This window comes from Erpetoichthys calabaricus, chromosome 17 (assembly GCF_900747795.2).
Source record: "Erpetoichthys calabaricus chromosome 17, fErpCal1.3, whole genome shotgun sequence".
In the NCBI taxonomy this organism is placed as follows: domain Eukaryota; kingdom Metazoa; phylum Chordata; class Cladistia; order Polypteriformes; family Polypteridae; genus Erpetoichthys; species Erpetoichthys calabaricus.
Genome location: NC_041410.2, coordinates 87,546,188 through 87,568,413, shown reverse-complemented (window position 1 = coordinate 87,568,413; position 22,226 = coordinate 87,546,188). Strand labels below are relative to the sequence as shown.

The 22,226-nt window shown below is 40.8% G+C and overlaps 1 protein-coding gene across 1 annotated transcript in view; it reads left to right on the top strand.

Moving 5' to 3' along the window:
* The window catches only part of LOC114668051 (fibronectin type III and SPRY domain-containing protein 2), a 37,582-nt gene that overhangs the window by 3,796 nt on the left and 11,560 nt on the right, over window positions 1-22,226 (top strand). The window contains exons 3-7 of the mRNA XM_028823662.2: window positions 1,353-1,586; window positions 2,125-2,147; window positions 4,600-4,721; window positions 15,657-15,821; window positions 21,397-21,531. Of these exons, the coding sequence (XP_028679495.1) occupies window positions 1,353-1,586; window positions 2,125-2,147; window positions 4,600-4,721; window positions 15,657-15,821; window positions 21,397-21,531 (679 nt within the window). The remainder of the gene's footprint in view (window positions 1-1,352; window positions 1,587-2,124; window positions 2,148-4,599; window positions 4,722-15,656; window positions 15,822-21,396; window positions 21,532-22,226) is intronic.

Below are 22,226 nucleotides of genomic sequence, written 5' to 3'. Positions count from 1 at the left end.
GTCTGGAGCTTGAAAAACGGAAGATTTTTCATTACCAGGACACCAGCACACTCCTGCTGACTGATGGGCATTGTAGTCCTTGTGTCAGTGCCATTTTTTGAGTTGACCCACCTTCCATTATAAACCCTTTTCCTGTTATGACACATAGCTTGTATTTTAAGTTGGAGCAATGAAAAGGCAAATGCAAAATTTTGTGAAAATCAGTGAAGCTGTTTCTTATTTGCAAAGGTGATGGGCAGGTTGACAGACGAGATTACACAGGAGTCCCCATGGACTATGATGTTTGCTGATGACATTGTGAACTGTAGCGAGAGTAGGGAACAGGTTGAGGAGACCCTGGAGAGGTGGAGATCTGCTCTAGAGAGGAGAGGAATGAAGGTCAGTAGGAACACCAAGACAGAATACATGTGTGTGAATGAGAGGGAGGTCAGTGGAATGGTGAGGATGTAGAGAGTAGATTTAGCGAAGGTGGATGAGTTTAAATACTTAGGATCAACAGTACAGACTAATGGGGATTGTGCAAGAGAAGTGAAAAAGAGAGCGCAGGCAGGGTGGAGTGGGTGGAGAAGAGTGTCAGGAGTGATTTGTGACAGACGGGTATCAGCAAGAGTGAAAGGGAAGGTCTACAGGACGGTAGTGAGACCAGCAATGTTATATGGGCTGGAGACGGTGGCACTGACCAGAAAGCAGGAGACAGAGCTGGAGGTGGCAGAGTTAAAGATGCTAAGATTTACATTGGGTGTGACGAGGATGGATAGGATTAGAAATGAGGACATCAGAGGGTCAGCTCAGGTTGGACGGTTGGGAGACAAAGTCAGAGAGGCGAGATTGCGTTGGTTTGGACATGTGCAGAGGAAAGATACTGGATATAATGAGAGAAGGGTGCTAAGGATAGAGCTGCCAGGCAAGAGGAGAAGAGCAAGGCCTAAGAGAAGATTTATGGATGTGGTGAGAGAGAACATGCAGGTGACGGGTGTAACAGAACAAGATGACAAGGACAGGAAGATATGGAAGAAGATGATCCGCTGTGACAACCCCTAACGGGAGCAGCCGAAAGAAGAAGATGAAGTGAAGCTGTTTTTGCACAATTAGCGAACATACAAACAGACATTCAAATGGAAACAACTCAGCATTTTATTTATATAGACAGAAAGATCTTTTTATTGCACAAATTAGAACTAGTTTATGAACCCCGTCTACCTTTCAGTTTTGGAGTAGTTCCGACGAGTCCAAATTGTGTGAACATGTCAAGTTGTCACTGTAAGCTAAGTAATGTCATTTCTTTGATCTCTAGAATGTGATGTACTGTAAATGTGATATTTGTGTACCCTGATGAATTGTTACTACTTTAGGAGAATTTTGGGAGGCAAGAGCAGAACCTGGAGCAGCATTACAATGAAGTCATTCAGACTCTAACTCAACGGTATGAGGAGAAGACCTCCAAGCTGGAAGAGGAGAAGAAGCAAAAGCTGGAGTCACTGTACGGTCAGCTGATAGACTGTGGGAAAACACTGGATGTTTCCAAAGAAATGATCGAAAATGCACAGGAGATTTACAGGAATGAAGAAAAGATTGCTTTTCTTGAGGTTACTGATTTTTTTGTTATCTTCCTTTATTTTTATAAGTGTGTCTTTCCCCAGGGATTTTTTTTAAAGAAAGCATTTGCTTATTATGATCTGTACCTTTTGTGCTTACAAACAAGAAAAAAATAGGTATTAACCTCTTAGAAAGTCAGCTTTTATTCCCTGAATATAAAGAGAACATTGAGGAAAATGCATCAGTTTTCTCAAATTATCTGACATCTTTGGGAACCATTCTGATCTTCCTTTCACGTCTACATTGCCTTGTAATGCATAAAATTGAGCCTGTAATGTCTCCTAATTGGTCCCCAGGAGTGTCGAGTTGGCTCTTTGCTTCCTGAATCCCTCTTAAATATAGCTTTAGTTAAGAAAAGAGAACCTATTATAAAATTGTCACATTTCTTATGTTAAGAAATAATGCTTTGCCGCTATGTGCCGGCACTACCGTGGGCTGCTCTTTGCAGTCGAATTATGTTTTATTCACATGTTAAGCTTAAACCGCCCAAGTTCATTTCACTAACGGATTCTGAATTTCTATTTTTAGGCTGTCGTTCCAGCTGTTGACAGGTAATACAAATGTTCACTTGTCCTGATTATAGGATCCTCATATATGTATGGGGTACAGAAAAATCTAACTGTAAGAAACAGAGAAGTCAGAATAAAGAATTAGCATGCTCTTAAAATAGAAAGGGCCTGGAATTAGGATATGTTTTGTCAAACGAGAACTTTTACAGTGGATTCAGAAAGTATTCACACTTCCTTACTTTTTTTCACATTTTGTTATGTTACACCCTTGTTGTACAGTAATTTAGTTTTGCCCCTCTCATCAAGCAACAATCAATACTCCAGAATGACTAAGCAAGGACTATTCATCAAGGGACCGCCCTCAGAAAACCCACAGTCCCTTGAGGTTCATTGAACGCACCTGTGGTTTTGGCCAGTTCTAGCGTCTTTTGCTTAGCTTTGATTTATTGTACTGGGTTTTCAACACGTGCTCAACACTTTTTGACTTTTCCAACTGGACTGTGTATTGGGACTTGTTTGCTCTGGATTGCCTTACTGTTTCAGGCAACTACTTTTACCTTTGTTCTCTTTTTTTTTTTGTTTAACAGAGCTTCGGAGAAATAGATCTTTTATTTATAAAAACGTTACATTTGCCATTTTGCTACTAATTGGGGTTTGATGGTTTTCCTGTCTACTAAGGTTCTCTCCAAGTTCATGACAAAAAAACGCCAGGGTCCTGTCTAATCTGCCCCGAAATAGGCCTCGCCTCAGGCAATCTGACCCCCAACCTCTACTGGCCTGATTCAGCCTACAGAGGCCTTAAAGGGGTTTTGGTTTCAGGAGTTCAAAACACTTAGTAAATGTCCCAAAGATTTCAGAAATACACAAAGATTCCTCACTAGGAAGAGAAACCATACAACATCTGGCTTGATAGACCAATCCCACAAGGAATCTTTATAAAAGAAGAATTTCTTTTATATATAAGAAAAAGATTGTTTTGTTTTTATTAACCTAATTTGAGAGCAAAACCGAAATATTGTCTAAAAATGTTTTTGTTATTTAGACCAGGGGTTCTCCTCTTCCTCTGTGAGATTAATCAGCTTGACTCCATTTTTGATTTGCAGGCCGGAAAGCCTGCTTCTATAGTTTATTGAAGCCAGGCTTACTTAGAGCAGGTGAGGTCTAGTAATATTTTTCAGGCCAGTCTTGAGTTTAGTCTAATTTTTGAAATTGGTCAGAGCAGTATATTAAGAGTGCATTAACACATAATCACTTGTGTCTGTTAAATGCATCTTTCTTGAGGAGCCTGGCTGTATGCATCATTGCTGGAAAATTCATTATGGGAAGAAAATAGTTGGCCCAGCATGCAATGGAGATCATGTTACTCAGGGCAAAATTAGATGTGACAACCGGTTGTGTATAAAATGTTCAGTAGCACCTTACTATTTCTAAATGGGCTAGCGAAAACTAAGTTTCTTTCGCTGGTGGTAGCTACAGTTATCTGCAATTGTTACATTTAATGTAGCTATATTTTTAATAGAGAATAAAATGATTAAAATACATTTCATAATAATTAGATCAAAGCATGTATTTTTCACATGCTAATGACTGGGGGGACCGTCAAACCACGGCTAGACAGGAAAAGGGCAATGTAGTATCTTTATAAATAAAAAAAAATGACAAAATCTAACAAGTCTCAAAGAGTCCAAAAGGCAAAGGGAGTTGCCTGAAAGAGTCAGTCCAATACCAAACAATGCCCAAATACACAATTCAGAAAGCAAACTCAAAAGCAGAGCAAAGGTCACATAAATCCAGAAATTCAGTAAAGATCAAAATTAGGAAAAGCACAAGAGAACTCACCACCCATCTAGCACATTCACAATGACCTGCAAGGGACTGTGGGAGTTTCCCCAACCCTTTATAGGGCTGGAGGCAGTCCTTTGCAGTGATGGGCAGGTGGGCCCGCCTCCTAGGGAAACACCCACAAAACACAAGGAGTATAATGAAACAAGCATAGATAGATAGACACATAGAAGCAAAATAATCAAAAATGTTAACATGGGAAAAAAAAAAGAAAAAAGACATAAAAGCAGCACTTGAACCCAAACCTTGGCTGAAACACAACATACAGTTTATATTGCCACACTCTTTTGTAATCATTTCATAATTGCCTTTTTATTTATTTAATATGACCACAAATTGTATTCCATAATAAAGAAGCAGCAACATCTGTAAACTTACATTTTTGACATCCTGTACTGTACTCTTTAAAAGTTCACATACAGTAGTAAATGCAGCATTAAACAGTGAGAATGAATGTGCCCTATGGTGTTTAAGTTTTTGTGCACAGAGCAAATAAACATTTACTCCATATTCACCTGAGTATTAACCTAAACATTATACCAGTTTTATTTTACTTTTGCATGGCATGTTTTTAAAATGCTCTTGTGCCAGTCTGCTTGTGCCCTAGCGTTCCACCATCTCTTTACACTTCTTGTTTTTTATAAATGAACAGGTTAAAAGAAAGTATTGAAACTGAACTGGATACCAAGCTGTCTGCCTCTATGGAGTTTGAAAACAGCGAGATCGATTTTTCAGATGTCAGGCAGATGATGGACTCTATCAACATTGTGCCAGGTGGCCTTAAGTGCTTTAGGTGCTAGATGGTTTATTTGCCTATGACCTTTTAACAGTATGTATCAGAACGAGTGAGCTTTTTATCCTTATTTAGCCATTTTTTGTATTTAATTATTGTGTATTGCACGCCAAAAATAATTAGAACAGCAGAAGTGTGTCACAATTAAACTACAGTATTCCTAAACTGGTGACGCTATTAAGTGAACTTTGAACAGGGTAAATAAAGGCTAGCTCTCCTAATAAATCACCTAATACTGCGGAAAACACCAGTAAAAAGAAAAAAAAAACATTTCCCATCAACAGACACATCAGTTTTATCCATTGCAGCACCACAGTATACACGCAAATAAACAATAATGTATGAACATACGTATGATGTAGAGTACTGGAGTACAGAATGAAGTTTTAGACTGTACAGCTTACACTCTAAATAGCATTGGATTTACAGTGCATTCAGAAAATTTCATACTGCTTCCCTTTTTTTACATTTTGCTATGTTGCTAAAATTAATTTTTTTCACTCATCAAGCAACATTCAATACCCCAGAATGAGAAAAAACTGAAAACTTACGGCTGCACAAATATTCAGACCCTTTTCTCAATACTCAGTTGATTCCACCCTCAAGTCTTCTTTGGTTTGACGTCATAAACTGTATTTGGGGATTTCCTGCCATTCTTCTCTGCAGATCCTCTCAAGCTCTGTCAGGTGGGATAGAGACCATCCATTGGTAGTCAGCCATTTTCTGGTCCCTCCAGAGATGTTCGTTTGTGTTGGTCACTCAAGAATGTTCACCGAGTTGTCCCTCATTCACTCCCGTGTTGTTTTTGCTTTGTCCTGCTGGAAAGTGGACTTTTGGCCCAGTCTGAGGTCCAGAGCACTCTGGTGTTTGTTAAGGATATCTCTGTACTTCACTCTGCTTAGTTTTCCCTCAACCCTGTCAAGTCTCCCAGTCCCCAGTCCCACCACCTTGCTTCAGTGTTGGAATGCTGTTACGCAGGTGATGTGCGGCCCCTGGTTTCCTCCAGACATGACACAAATTGTGGTTTCCTCAGACTAGAGAATCTTGTTTCTTATCAATCAATCAATCAATCAATCAATTCAATTTTATTTGTCATTCAGCAGAACATCCAAGATGTGCTGCAGAACGAAAATACGATGCACAAGACATTAATAAAAACACATAGTTAAAATCAGCCTACAATAAAATACTAAAATGCTTCATTTAAAAGATGAACGGCAGTAGGAAAAAAACTGTTTTTAAACCTGGTAGTTCTACATTTCAGGCTGCGGTACCTTCTGCTTGAGGGCATGAGGGAAAAGAGTTCAGAGGCAGGATAAGTAGGGTCTCTAGAAATCCGCACAGCTCTGGCCAGACAGCATTGTTTTGCCAAATCTTGTACATTTGGCAACGGGGCTCCAATGATCCTCTCCGCAGCCCTCACCACTTTCCTCAGTGCTTTCCAGTCCGAAGCGCTGTAGCTCTCCTGCCACAGAGAGCTGCTGCTGGTTAGCACGCTCTCTATGGTCCCTCTGTAAAAAGTGGTGAGGACTGACTTACTGACTTATAGTCTGAGAGTCCTTTAGGTGCCATTTTCCACACTCCCAGCTGTCTTTAATGTGTCTTTTTCTAAGGAGAGGCTTCTGTCTGGTCATTCTGTTTCAAAGCCCAGATGGTTGTCTTTCTGGAAGTTTCTCCCATCGCCAGACACTTTCTCTGGAGCTCAATCAGATTGACCATTGAGTTCTTGATCAACTCTCCTACCAAGACCTTTCTCCTATGATTGCTCATGTGGGCAAGATAGCCAGTTGTGATTCCACAGATACTTCCATTTAAGAATCACGATGGCCACTGTGCTCTTGGAAACCTTCAGTACTGCAGGAATTATTTGTAGCCTTCCCCAGATCTGTGCCTCGACACAATCCTCTCTCTAGACTTTGCAAGCAATTCCTTCGACCTCATGACTTGGCGCTTGCTCAACTGTTGGACCTTCTATAGACAGGTGGGTGTCTTTCCAAATCAGTCCAAACCATTGAAGTTGACCACAGGTGGACTCCAAAACAAGGTATAGAAACATCTTAATGATGATCAATAGACTGGGATGCACCTGATCCAAATTTCAACTGTTGTAGCAAAGGGCCTGAATACTTCTGTCAATATTTTATTTAGGTTTTTATATTTAATTAGTTTGCAAAAAACGTTAAAATTCTGCTTTTGCTTTGGGTGTCGAGGGTTCCATGAGGCTGAAAATGAATTTAAATGATGTTATGTAGCACTATGTTGTAACATAACAAAATGTATAAAAAGTAGAGAAGTCTGAATATTTTCATAATCCACTGCATTTATCTTTAGAAGTAATATATAATCCTCCCAGCCTCTTACGTCAGACAGTTCCCGCATGGCAGTCATTTTTTCCCCTTCTTGAAAGTGTGCCTAAGTTTTACTTCTGGTAGGTTGCACCACAAGAACCTCATAACAGATACTCAATGTACAGTATGTAGTTAGTTAAGTTAGTGTGTAGCAAAGCTTTCCATAACAAGCCAAAGTTAATTCAGTCTGTCAACCTTTATCCCTTTTTATTGACAACCTCCTTAAAATGCAGGATCTCACCTGCATTTCCCATCTCATTTCAAGTCTGTCTCCCTTTCTCATCCATAAACAAAGACTTTTTGAAGCATAATCTGAAATCAGCAACCCTCCATATGAGGTACTGGTACAGCTCTGTTGAGACGACTTTGTCCTAGAGGCTTTTGGGTAATCACAGCAATTAACAAGTACAAACATTCAGCCGCCACACGCTTTAATGAGAGTGTAGATAGAATCTACTGAAGCATGTAAGCCGTATTATATGGTTTGGATGAAATGCTTTTTACATTTTATTAAGCCACTTAAATTAGTCACATTACAGTGTGATAGCTGCAGCCTTCTAAACCTCCTTGAACTGATTCTAGGCCAACCTAAATAGCAAATGGTTCATGTTATTTTAGTTAAAGATGAATGTAGCACTCACAAACTTTCCTCCAGTCCGTGCACTTTAAATATTTGAGGTTGCAGTATCCCATTTCTGTTTGTGTACTAGACAGATACATACAATAAATATAGAAAGACAGGGAGAGGGAGAAAAAGAAATTGAGCAGAAAGCTTGACACAGAATAGAAGACAGAAAAATAAAATCACTGTTATCCATTCAGGAGCTCAGTACCACAAGATAACTGAAGCTTAATGATTCATTTGTACAGTGGAACCTCGGTTTGCGAGTAACTTGGTTTACGAGTGTTTTGCAAGACGAGCTAAAATTTGTAATAAATTTTGACTTGATAAATGAGCGAGGTCTTGCAATACGAGTAGTATGCGTACGCTTTGTCTGCTGAGTGTCATGTGATCACAACTGAGCTGATGGTTCTTCTCTCTCTCTCTCTCACTGCGGGATTGTGGCCAATCGTCTCCTATTCTCCGTCTGAGTCGGCGTGCCTCACTCATATAGTCAACATCTGTACGAGCATATACTGTTTACTACAGCACTGTGACTGTGTGTGTGTGTGCTGTGACGTGCGAGTCCCTGTTATGCACCCCAAAACACAAAGCTGAGTCTCAGTACTTTAGCAACACCAGCTTTATTCAGCTTGAAACAGCAACAGCGCGGTTATTTATTGTAGCGGGATCTGCTACTCTCCTGTACACAGACACAGCAGTCCGGCAGGGTCGTGGACAAGTAATACTGTGCCCTGCACATTTATAATGTTCCTTGTATCACCCATTGACGGCAGGCGCTTATAGCATGTCTGCGATCTTTTCAGATTCGCTTTTACTGCGAACTGCTACAGCGCTGGGAGACTGCGATTGCTTTGGGACGCTCTCCGTGTGTCGTCCCGTTGGGTGGAATCCCACAAGAGTTTAGAAAGTCACTCACACCAGCCATGATTCTTTTCAAAGGTAAAGTGCAGGTTAATTTGTTTTATGTATTTTTACTTTATATTTTGTATTAATCATTTTTATATGAATAGTTTTGGGTTGTGGAACGAATCATCTGAGTTTCCATTATTTCTTATGGGGAAATTCACTTTGATATATGAGTGCTTTGGACTGCGAGCACGTTTCCGGAATGAATTATACTCGCAAACCGAGGTTCCACTGTATATCATAATGAGCGAGGTGGCAGAAGAGACAGACACACTATAGTAGACCACTGCAGGTACTTGGTCCAATGTGTTTGAGAAATGCTTTGGTCTGCTCTGAATTCTTTCTTTCATTTTGAGTGTTGTATCACGACATGTATATGGCATAACAACAACAAATAAAGTATAGATAACCATTGTGGTCTATAATGTTACAGCTATGTTCCTGCATTGCATGTTTCCATTTGGACAGTAATGTCAACATCCTTTAGTTATTCGTCAGAAGGTGAATGCTGTGCAGTCTCATCAGTGCTTCTGCTGGGGTGGTGTCGTTATACTTGGGCACATTAACTGATTAGGTTGTTCTGAGTACCAGAAATCTGCATCTCCTGTGGATTTTCATTATCAACTTTCTTAACAGTAGTCCATTTGATGCGGTGTAACACTTCGTTTACTACCGATGCATATTTGCAATTCATATTTAACATGAACATAGCTGCCAATTCTTTTAACCTTAAACCGACTCGGAAACTGCGATCAACAGAGAGCACACACAGCACCTGTGACAACGTATCACTCATTTCTACCACTACTTCGTTGACGTCTTCAAATGCCAAAGTGTAACCTAATTTGACAGAAGGGTTTTATCCTCTGCAGTGGGTTGGCACCCTGCCCAGGTTTGGTTCCTGCCTTGCGCCCTGTGTTGGCTGGGATTGGCTCCAGCAGACCCCCGTGGCCCTGTGTTCGGATTCAGCGGGTTGGAAAATGGATGGATGGGTGGATGGATGGTTTTATCCTTTCAATTGGTTATGTTTTGTTTTTAACACATGCAACTTTCTCTCTGCACATGCGACACATTTAAATATTTAATCGGGGGTCTCGTTTGGAGAGTGTTCAGCTGTCGAATGTTCATCATAACCAAAAGATTATTGTCTATCGAACCAGGTTAACAAGAGCACCATTGCTCTTTTCTGTTTAAATCACCATCCATACTTTCAGTGCTTCCTTCATGAGACGTTGGATTGGTTGTGAAATGTGACACTCAGTGAAGTGTCTGATTGTTCCAACACCCCTTTAAGCAAAATTCACTCATGGTTGTTTTCTGATGTACGAGGTGGGGGCTCAAACATTCCTGGAATCGGTCGATACCACGAGAGTAGGGTGTAGCTAACGACTATGCTAACAGTCTTGTTAATCAGTCTGCCGAGCGTGATCATGCTGTACTCATTTTTTGCTGTAAATGGGATCAGGGAATTCAGGGTGTGTATAACATTTCATCTTTTTCTAATATATTTATTTTTCATTGACTTACCCTTTATCTTTGACTTATTTACCTGTTTGTGTCTGTTTTTAAAACTGTTTTAAAACAGTCTGGTTTTACGCCTAAGAAGTCTACCATCGACCGCATCCTGGTACTGAGGGTTCTCATGGAGTGCAAACGCGAATATCGGCAGAGTTTCTTTGCAGCCTTTGTCGATTTTCGCAATGTGTTCAACTCAGTTGATCGAGCTGCCCTGTGGGACATCCTGAGGGTTCGTGGGATCCCCTCGAGGGTGCTGGGTATCATGGCAGGCCTGTACATTGGTACTGTGAGTGCTGTGCAGAGTGGAGGAAGAACCTCTGTGTTTTTCCCAGTTGATTCAGGGGTTCATCAGAGGTGTGTTCTGCTCCTACTCTGTTCAATGCTTGTATGGACTGGGTGTTGGGCAAGGTCGTGGGGTATAGCAGCTGTGAACAATCTGTTAGTGAAGAAAGATTCTTGACGATGCTGTGATCTTCACAGAGTCAATAGAGGCTCTGATCGAGGCACTTGAGAGACTGAGCGAGGAGTCTGAGTGTCTGGGCTTGCGAGTGTCCTGGATAAAAACCAACATCCAGGCCTTTAATGACCTCTTAGGCACGGCCATCAGCAGCATGTCTGTCTGCAGAGAGAGTGTCGACCTCGTCGAGAGGTTTACTTGCCTTGGCAGTGACATTCATGTCTCTGGTGACTCTTCCTATGAAGTCAGCAGATGGATTGGGAGAGCATGGGGGGTCATGAGGTCACTGGGAAGGGGTGTGTGGGGCTCCCAACATCTATGCAAAAGGACGAAGGTCCAAGTCTTTAGAGCCCTGGTGCTTCCTGTCTTGCTATATGGTTGCGAGATATGGACTTTATCCAGTGACCTGAGATGAAGACTGGACTCCTTTGTTATTGTGTCTCTCAGGAAAATTCTTGGGTAACATTGGTTTGACTTTGTGTTGCTCATGGAGTCCCGAATGAGGCACATTACCTGCATTGTGAAGGAGCTTTGGTTACAGCACTACGGCCATGTGGCGCGTTTCCCAGACAGTGATCCAGCTCGTAAGATCCTCATTGCTGGGGACCCGAGTGGCTGGACCAGGCCAAGGGGTCGCCCATGTAACACCTGGCTGTGGCAGATAGAGGGTCATTTCCGGAGGGTGGGACTGGTCCACATGTCTGCCTGGGGTATCCCGAGTTGTTTCGTCGTGTAGTGGGTGCGGCAACACACTGTACCAGTGCATGCTCCCCTACTTGACTTGACTTGACTTTGTCTGTCGACTGTGGAGCTTGAGTGGAGGGCAGGTGAGAAAGTGAAGTACAGTCTGGGATAGCCGACTTTGGACTTCAATCCAGCACAGATGGTGTGTGTAACTTGCTGCCATCTGAGCGGGAGTGCGACTGTTACAGGTTGTTTCTGTCATTTATTCTACAAATGTGTGCTTGACTTCTGCTATTGTCTGTTTTTTTTTTGCGACAAGCCAAAAAAGCATGTCAGGTCATATTGAAACATCAAGACAATGATGATCGTGTTTGTCAACATTCACAGACTGCTTATCAGGCACATTACAGCGAACTACTGAAGCGTCTGTGGGAAAACATCAGGAGCAATATGTCCTGAGCAGGAGCGTACGCAAAGCTGGATTTTGCACCATGCCCTCTCACCTGCACGCACCTCATTGTCAGGCATAGAGTTTTTTGACCAAAAATGACATAGTTGTTGGTTTGCATTCCGAGAATTCACCCGATGTCAATCAATGTCGCTTATTTTTATTTTTACCTGAAACTGAAACTGAGACTGAGCAGAAGATGATTTGCTATCGTAAAAGAAATCCAGGAAAAAAATCACAGCAGGCTGTGGACATGGAAACAAAAGATAACCATAGCAAACATTTCCAGGAATGACAGAAACACTGGGACAAGCGTATTGCACCCCATGGGGAGTATGTTGGCTGTGACTAAAATGGAATTGCGGTAAATTGTATAATAAAGTTGTTTTTTTAACAATTCCGGAAATGTTTGAGTCCCCAACCTCGTATATAGTATACATATCGCTCTGCAAGACTAATCATACATATGAGAATTACAAAGCATTTTTTGGGGTGGGAGACATGTAGTTGACTAAACAGTCCACAGTAATAGCATACTGGAGATCTCCTTAGGCCTGAGATGTGTGCTTCTGAATTCTTACTGTATGAGTTATGTGTGACTCATCATCTTTTCCTTGTATATTTCTCTTTGTGCAAAGTTCATTCAATTTCGATTATTTGATGAGAGAGAGAGGTGAGGAGCACACGCTGATACAGCGCATTGCAGCACCCACCTCATGACAAACCAACTCAGGGTCTCCAGATTAGGACCCGAGTGCAGCCATGCAACGGGTGACACCTCAGCACCACACTAGTTCAGATAGAGTGGCATAATAAAATTATTCTGTATTTATTAATCAAGCATATACATAAAGAATACTGTAGAGAATTCTAGACTTGCCTAGCACAAGCCAGATCTCAAGTCGTTAATCTCATGTATTTAATTACCCAACATCACTCGCACTTTAAAGGGCTTGATGAGCAGCAATGAGGTGAGTGTCTCAATCCGCTTTGCTGGCACAGAGAGCTTTGACCTTTTGCTAATTGGCAACAAATGTCTGTAAAGTTCAAGTCTGTTGTGTAGCAAAGATGCAGTATGTGATTTTTTTTCTGCCGCATTCAAGACATCAAGAATGTTACCTGCTTTTCATCTAATAAGAATTCTATTGGAATTCAATACCCAAATTCTCTGCTTTGCTCCCTTTACAAATATTTAACTAGTAGGGGCTTTTAAGTAAATAAGTAAGTTAGGATATCTGGTCCTTTAACAGTGTGCTGGGGGGCTACCAAAGGGAGTTCTGGGCAGATCGGCAGAGGACTTCAAGGCTGGGGTATAAAGCTGCCGCATAAAGTGGACCTCCGTCCAGATCCCAAAGCAGAGATAAGGACAGAAAAGCCCACTTGCATGTATATAAAGCATTTTAAAGAGAGATCATCAAACGCTCGTAAAGGTTTGAGTCCTTGCATGGTACTGGGAAGCTCCTTTGTGTTACTTACTATTCTTAATTTTCCCCTTGGCGACAAATAAATCTATCTATCTATCTATCTATCTATCTATCTATCTATCTATCTATCTATCTATCTATCTATCTATCTATCTATCTATCTATCTATCTATCTATCTATCTATCTATCTATCTATCTATCTATCTATCTATCAGTGGCAGACCGTGCATTTCACACCTAGGCCTTCAGTAGTGCTCCGTCTGAATCAACTCGCCCCTCAAAAACTAATTTATGGTCATAAAAACCATCTTAATATGCAGAAATACATTATAAAGAGCCGTTGCATCACAGATAGATAACTCCTGTAGCCACAATAAATGCCTTTATTGAATAGACAAACCAGGGGTGAACAAGTTCCTTTCTACTGCTACAGCCGCGACACACATAAAAAACATCAATAGTAACTCATAAACTTGCAATATTATTTAGGAAAATCGCAACATTTTACTCACCAAAAATTCAGATTATTTGTAAACAAAATCCATCATCCTCTCTTTCCTCAAAGACAGTTCAATTACTCTGTCGTACAGATTATCCGTGCGCTTCAGTTCCATCACGAAGTCCCTTTCTATCGCCATCGAAGCTAATGCTGAAAGTCGAACCTGCCCTGTCGTATTTCTGGCATAAGTTTTAATTCCCTTTAGGGCTGAAAATGTCCGCTCGACAGAAGCAGTGGACACGGGAATGGTCACCGCTAAACATACCAATGTGTACAGCTGCCCCATGATGCTCTCATTCAGATTTTTCTATTACACCATCCTATCCAATCAATGGGTCTGAATACGGTGACGTTGCCATACGCCTGCTAGAGGGCCCTAGTGACACCAACTCAAAATCTGATTGGTTGAAGCAACGGTTTAATCGACATCTATTTTGTGTTAGAGGGCCTGCAGAACGGATTGTGAAGGCCTCCGGGCAGACTTCTTTGACTTTGACCCTGCCTGCCAACAAATGATGGCTGAAATGTGATTGGTTAAATGCTTTAATACGAAAATACATGTCTGGAAGCAGCACAACCATCGGAAAAGCTATGAAAGGAAGTGGACAGACTATTTGGAATTATTTAGTAAGTATTCATGGACAAAATATAATTAACGTCAGTTTGTGATTCAGATATTTTTTTAGGCCAGCAGAGAAGGCCTTGCAGGCCCTGACGGCCCGCCACTGCTATCTATCTATCTATCTATCTATCTATCTATCTATCTATCTATCTATCTATCTATCTATCTATCTATCTATCTATCTATCTATCTATCTATCTATCTATCTTATAGTGCCTTTCACTGTCCATCAGTTATATAGTGCCTTTCACCATCTATCTTTCTTATAGCATCTATCACTAACTATCTCATACAATGCCTTTTATGATGTGTCTATTGTAATAAAAAGACAGGAGAGGACATAAACATTTGGGGCACCAATAGACAAACCCTGTTTTTAACTGGAGGAACCAAATAACATAATGATTAATGTTCATTTAGTAGTGATATATTTTCAGATGCAAGTTTAGGAATAGACGGCCTGCAGATGGCGGTGGAGCCAGTTAAGAGGTCAGTGGAGAGGAAAAGGCGGGTTCAGGTGACCAGAACCTGGAAGTGATGTCATGATACGTCTTGTTCTCAGTCATCGGATCAGCAAATCAAAAAAGAGGAGAGACATTAGGGGTCAGGGGTGGCATCATAGTCGAATAAGCGTTTAGGCTGTTTCCCAATTGCACGAGTGTGACACTGTCTATCATACAGTGCCTTTCACTGTCTATATATCTCATATAATGCCTTTCACTATCTATCTATCTATCTATCTATCTATCTATCTATCTATCTATCTATCTATCTATCTATCTATCTATCTATCTATCTATCTATCTATCTATCTATCTATCTATCTATCTATTATATAGTGTCTTTCACTATATAATATCATATAAAGCCTTTCACTGTCTATCTGTATCTTGTTCTTTACTTTATGTAGTGTATATTCATCAATAGTGAAGCGTTGCCCATGGGTAGGAATGCCACCAGGGTGGCAAATCCAAAGAAAGGTTCACATCAAACTGGTTGAGGTGACACAGAACCACACTGGCAGTCAGAGAACACACCACCCTGTTTTGACTTCTTGCCCAGGCTGGATTGAACTTTTATTGTTTTAATTTCATTTTCACCAGGGAGGGACAGGTGCCTGGCATTTAGACCTGATCAGTCACATCTTCAGGGCTCTTTGTCTGTCGTTCTCCTGGTCACTCAGCTTACCTCGCAGAGACTTGCATTTTAAACTAATGGCCATCTCTGAGATGGCCCTGTGTGAGTGAATGTGAGTGCTTTGCTTAATGTACTGTTTTGCCGAGTAAATAGAATAGAATTTCAAATGATGGTCCACCCTTTTTTATATTGTAATGTCAACTTAGACCTTTTTACTTTTGCTAATAATTTTCTTTTCCTTCTAAAGCCCCATCAGCTCCTGTGATAAACCCTCAGTCTTCCAACTCCGGGACTAGCACCTCGGTGAGAGTCTGCTGGAGCCTGTTCTCGGATGACACAGTTGAATATTATGAACTTTACTACAAGCCCGTACTGGAAAACGTGACAGCGGATGAAAATGAAGCGCAGAGTGGTAAGCAGCTGAGCTCATGCACAGTGTGTGACAAACTCCATTGTGATTTTCCTTCCATCACATTGTTCTGCTTAGACAGGCTGTTGATTAACAAGAGACACTCCAACCCAGTGAGATCCTAGGCACTTTACTCGCCCATGTCTTGGCATATTTGAATTACAATTGCACTTTAATCTAAAGGCCATGTCACATTACACGACTTTCCAAGCAATTTTAAGTCATAGTCTTCATTTTTATCATTTCAGCCAGTTAGTGTTGCGCTCCCATGAAGCCAGTTGTCTAAGGTGATGTACCCAATGACTGAGACCAACTAGTGTGCGACTGGCTAGGATAAAATCAAACAGATCTGATTTTCTCTTTGGTCGGAGGAGCGGGCCCTTTGTGTGCAAGAGTTGAGAACCAATGAACGTTCAATGCATAAAATGTAGCAACGAGGAATTAGGCACACGTGTTTTGATCCTCACAAATAGAAGAGAAGCTCATCTGTCTGATGTCTCGTATGTTTTACATACCAAAACAGAATGTAAAAATAAAAGTTATACGTTGCGTTGTCACGATGTAAGTCCAAACACGGAATCAAACTTTAATGCAATCTTGAAGAAAAGTTAATTCCAAATATTGTTTTTATTAAAGTTTTAAAGTAAAAGTGAAACATGTAACAATTCCCATGAAAATAACAATCTCTTTAAATTGTATATCTGGTTAATCAAACACGGGGGTGGGCGAGCGAAGTAAGCAGGGGGCAGAGCCCCCTAGTTATCTTTATTGTAGTGCAGAGTCTACATTAAGAAGATCAGCAGAAAGAACTTAATAAGCACAAATTCTTTGTTTTAATTTTGTGAAAAACAGATTAAATAAGCACAATAAATACAACTTTTGTATAGAAAATAGAAAAGAACAAAAGAACAGTGTAAATTTTAGATAGATAGATAGATATTATATTTATTTAGACAAAACATGTACAAAGCACCCTCTTCTCCACAATATTCAAATAAACACAATAAACAATCAATAAATCAATAATCCTCCTCACTCCCAGAAACGTTGCCACCCAGCTCAGCTCGACGTCTGGGATTTCTTACAGTCCTTTATAGTCCTCGACCCGGAAGTGCTTCTGAGCCCTCAGTCCATGTGATTATCCAGCACTTCCGGGTCGAGGTAAAAACTTCTCTTTTTATTTCAGCCCAGAAGTATATCATTTCTTCCATTCCTGTGCCTTGGAAATACTTCCAGGCTATACGGAAAATATTAATCCCTGGGCCTCCCTGCAGCGACTCCTGGCAGCCCCCATGGTATCCAGCAGGGCTGTGCATTAAAACTCCAATGTCCATGAGGCCCTGCTGGAATTTGGGGCACCTCCATGTTGCAGGGAGGGCTCCATCTGGCGGCCTGGGGGTATTGGCCAGGATGAACAGCTGACCATATCCCACAATAGATAGATAGATAGATAGATTAATGTTAGTATAGTAGGCAGGATAAGATAGATAGATAGATAGATAGATAGATGTTAATATAGTAGGCAGGATAAGATAGATAGATAGATAGATAGATAGATAGATAGATAGATAGATAGATAGATAGATAGATAGATAGATAGATGTTAATATAGTAGGCAGGATAAGATAGATAGATAGATAGATAGATAGATAGATAGATAGATAGATAGATGTTAATATAGTAGGCAGGATAAGATAGATAGATAGATAGATAGATAGATAGATAGATAGATAGATAGATAGATAGATAGATAGATAGATAGATAGATGTTAATATAGTAGGCAGGATAAGATAGATAGATAGATAGATAGATAGATGTTAATATAGTAGGCAGGATTAGATAGATAGATAGATAGATAGATAGATAGATAGATAGATAGATAGATAGATAGATAGATAGATAGATAGATAGATAGATAGATAGATAGATTAATGTTAGTATAGTAGGCAGGATAAGATAGATAGATAGATAGATAGATAGATAGATAGATAGATAGATAGATAGATAGATGTTAATATAGTAGGCAGGATTAGATAGATAGATAGATAGATAGATAGATAGATAGATAGATAGATAGATAGATAGATAGATAGATAGATAGATAGATGTTAATATAGTAGGCAGGATTAGATAGATAGATAGATAGATAGATAGATAGATAGATAGATTAATGTTAGTATAGTAGGCAGGATAAGATAGATAGATAGATAGATAGATAGATAGATAGATAGATAGATAGATAGATAGATAGATAGATAGATAGATAGATGTTAATATAGTAGGCAGGATTAGATAGATAGATAGATAGATAGATAGATAGATAGATTAATGTTAGTATAGTAGGCAGGATAAGATAGATAGATAGATAGATAGATAGATAGATAGATAGATAGATAGATAGATAGATGTTAATATAGTAGGCAGGATTAGATAGATAGATAGATAGATAGATAGATAGATTAATGTTAGTATAGTAGGCAGGATAAGATAGATAGATAGATAGATAGATAGATAGATGTTAATATAGTAGGCAGGATTAGATAGATAGATAGATAGATAGATAGATAGATAGATAGATAGATAGATAGATAGATAGATAGATTGATTGATTATTAATTCCAAGGGGAAATTCCCAAAAAATCCAAATTTAAAATCCAAATCAGTAAAAAAAAGAAAAGAAAATGCAAAATAAACGTACTTGGTAATTAAAAACAAAACAAAAACAAATTGCATATCTAAATATTTAAAAATAAATAAAGTGCACATTATAGAAACTTAGAAAACAAAAAAAGGCCAATAAAAGTATTGTTACTGTAACTTTCAATATCTCTGTTTGACGATGTTGGCTGCAGTAAGTGTAGCCACTATGTCCTCCAAGTCCGTAGACCTTTGAATATTGTGCTGTTTTGAAATTAGAGCTACTTGACTGACTAGCTAACTTAAATCTCTACTACTTCTCAGTCTCCTGTCTCTTCTTTTCTTCCGGTTGTTGTTTTCTTCCCCACATTTCTGCTTCCAGACAAGCAAATCCTTTGCACAATTTATAAAAATGGCGCTAATTACATTTAACATCACTAAAATGTTCATTACAAACACTCTTACAATGCAGTTGTGGCCCCCTCAGGAGGCTGTTGTTGTAGTGTATTGCTGCTGTGTGTTGTTTCCACAGATGTGTGGTTGTATTGAGTACTTGTGTAAAGGGACACCATTCCTACCTTGCCTGTCCTGTTACTACATCTCTGCTTTAGAGGGCTTACTCCACTGCTTGCCCTCCTTCAGGAGACATACTTATGGTCGTACTTATCCAATTAAGTTCCTAATTTCCCAGCATTTAAAGCCATTGTCACATCATGTGACTTCTAAAAGTATCGCAAGCTCGCTCCTTCTTCCTGAAGCCCAATCACGTGCTGCCTGATGGAGGCAGTGCTGTGTGAAGGGCTATGGTGAGTTAGATACATTAGACAGGACATATTGTTGATTCCTACATTCTAGGCATTGAATGTCTGGCTGAGCGCTCATTGGTTCTCAAGTATAAATCTTTCTGTACTTAATAAGTGGTTTGTGTTTTACATGTTCTTCTTGTTGAGTATACGTATTTGTGTTACCTTTCCTGCTTATTCTATATTGTGGATCTTTAACTTTGTGCTTTTCGGAAATCAGGTCATTCTTTTTTTTTTTTTGCTTAGCTATTCACAGTAACATAACTTTTGACTAGGGGTGCCCAAACATTTGCATGCCACTGTATATCGGTATCTTTACGTCTCTATAACATCATTCCAGATGCTGTGTCTGGTGACTGGGGTCCGACAGGGTTGCATTCTGTCGCCTCTGCTATTCTCGATTCTCATTGATTTTATTATCATGAAGACAGTGGAATACCCAGACTACGCAATCAGATGGGACATTTGATACTGATGATATCACCATGCTTTGTCACAAAGCTGGCATAATGCACTTCTCCCAGAATGCAGAGAAAGTCGGATTACCAATCCGCTGTGAACAAAACAAAATAACAGTCTCAGGCGATCAACTAAGCCTTCATTATAACAACTGGAGAACATAACCTTGAATGTGCTCGACACGTCACGTACCCAGGCAGCATTATTTCCGAGGATGGCCAAGTAAAGCCAGAGGGTTAGGCAAAGCAAAAGTGGTCTTTCCGAAAATCCACTTGGTATGGAGATTAGAAACTCAGTCAAGTTACTTCTCTTTATGGCAATTGTCCCCACGGCAATGTACGTGTACGAGACATGAAAAAGTATGCCAAGCATAAAGACTTGACATGTTTCACTGACACTGTATACCCGTCTGTCACAAATCACTCCTGACACTCTTCTCCACCCACTCCACTCTGACTGCACTCTCTTCTTCCCTGCTCTTCCATAATCCCCATTACTCTGCATTGTTGACCCCAAGTATTTAAACTCATCCACCTTCGCCACCAGTGACCACTAACCATTTGCATCACCACCAGCATCTTAGCCTAAATAACTGTGGGCAGTGCAAATCCACCCCCCACCCCCACCCCTTCAGCTCTCTTCTTCTTCTTCATTTGGCTGCTCTCCTTAGATGATCTGCTGTGGTGACCCCTATTTCCAGATCTTCCTGTCCTCGTCATCTTGCTTTGTCACACCCACCACATCCATAAACCTCCGCTTAGGCCTTCCTCTTGCCTGGTACTACTACAGGACGGTAGTGAGACCAGCTATGTTATATGGGCTGGAGACGGTGGCACTTACCAGAAAGCAGAGCTGGAGATGGCAGAGTTAAAGATGTTAAGATTTGCATTGGGTGTGATGAGGATGGGCAGGATTAGAAATGAGGACATTAGAGGGTCAGCTCGTGTTGGACGGTTGGGAGTCAAAGTCAGAGAGGCGAGATTGCGTTGGTTTGGACATGTGCAGAGGAGAGATGCTGGGTATAATGAGAGAAGGGTGCTAAGGATAGAGCTGCCAGGCAAGAGGAACAGAGGAGAAGGTTTATGGATGTGGTGAGAAAGGACATGCAGGTGATGGGTGTGACAGAACAAGATGACGAGGACAGGAAGATATGGAAGAAGATGATCTGCTGTGGTGACCCCTAACGGGAGCAGCCGAAAGAAGAAGAAGAGGAAGAAGTACATAACTGCAAACTGGAACATACTGGAAAATACCTTAAAATATTAAAAATAAAGAAATCCACAATAAAACACATCAGCTCAAGTAAATACACAACACAGAACAAATGGAAAGGTTGAGCTGTAAGACAGACTGTCAACAGCTTTCATTACAGCCCCCCAATCTGAGACATTAGTGGTAGTTGGAGGACCCCCCTCCTCCACTCTGGCTTTACTGTGGGGGGGGCGACGTGGGGGGCAGCAGTCGACAAATAAAAGGAACACAAAGCAAGAACACAACAGGCACCTGGACGGGGAGCGGGTAGCCACCTGGTGGGCTTATCAGGTCTGCAGATGCTCTCACGCTGAGACTTTTTAAAATAAGAGAGTCCAAGGTTTTGAGTTTTGTTCAAGAGATCATCCCTTCGGATACGTATCCCTTTCAGCGATGTCGTTTTGTTCTTTTTGGTTTTGTTTTACAGAAGCCATGGTAAAAGTTAAAGAAACGTACTACACGGTGACCAATTTAGAGCCAAACACGCAATATGAATTCTGGGTGACAGCGCTGAACACCACAGGCATCAGCCCGGCGAGCGAAAGAGCAGTTTACATGACAGGTACTGTAAATGTTTGTGAGGTGTGTCCAAGTGTTTGGGTGTATGTAATGTGTTCAGAATTAGACCACCAGTCAAAACAGGGGCGTCCCACCTGAAAACATCATTTGTGAACCTGAGGCAGGAGTCTCTGTCATGTCTGGGTTGGCTGCATCTACCATAAGGTCCTTGAGCCCAGATCATCGATAAACGTAACCAGGGATGGCCTGGCCAATGAGGACACAACACAAAACTGGGCTTTTATTTTCGCAACAGCGTCCATCAGTCAGTAGAGTGCAGTGCATTCTTCCTTAAATAAAAACACAGTTTTACACGTGAGGGATAAAATCAGCCATTTGGAGATGTTGTCATTCATGGAACTACCAAGGCTCTGTTACATCCGTGGCCAATGGATGCTCGCCTAAACCAGTGATCCAGTGCCCCAGCCGTTCTACTGATCTAAAGCTCCTGCCCACCTTTCCTTGTGGCCATAAATGCTCGCCTTGGCCGGCGATTGAGTGTCCCCAAGCTTGTCTCCTTCGAGGCTCTAGTGATCTAAAGCTCAGATGTTCATGGCCAGTGGACACTCGGCTCGATTGCTGATCCTGCGCCCCAACACTTGCATCCATCAGCGCCGTAGCAATCTAAAGCTCATGCACTTGGCTTGCCTTGGTTGGTGGTCTAGCATCCCCAAACTTCAGGGCGCTATTGATCTCAAG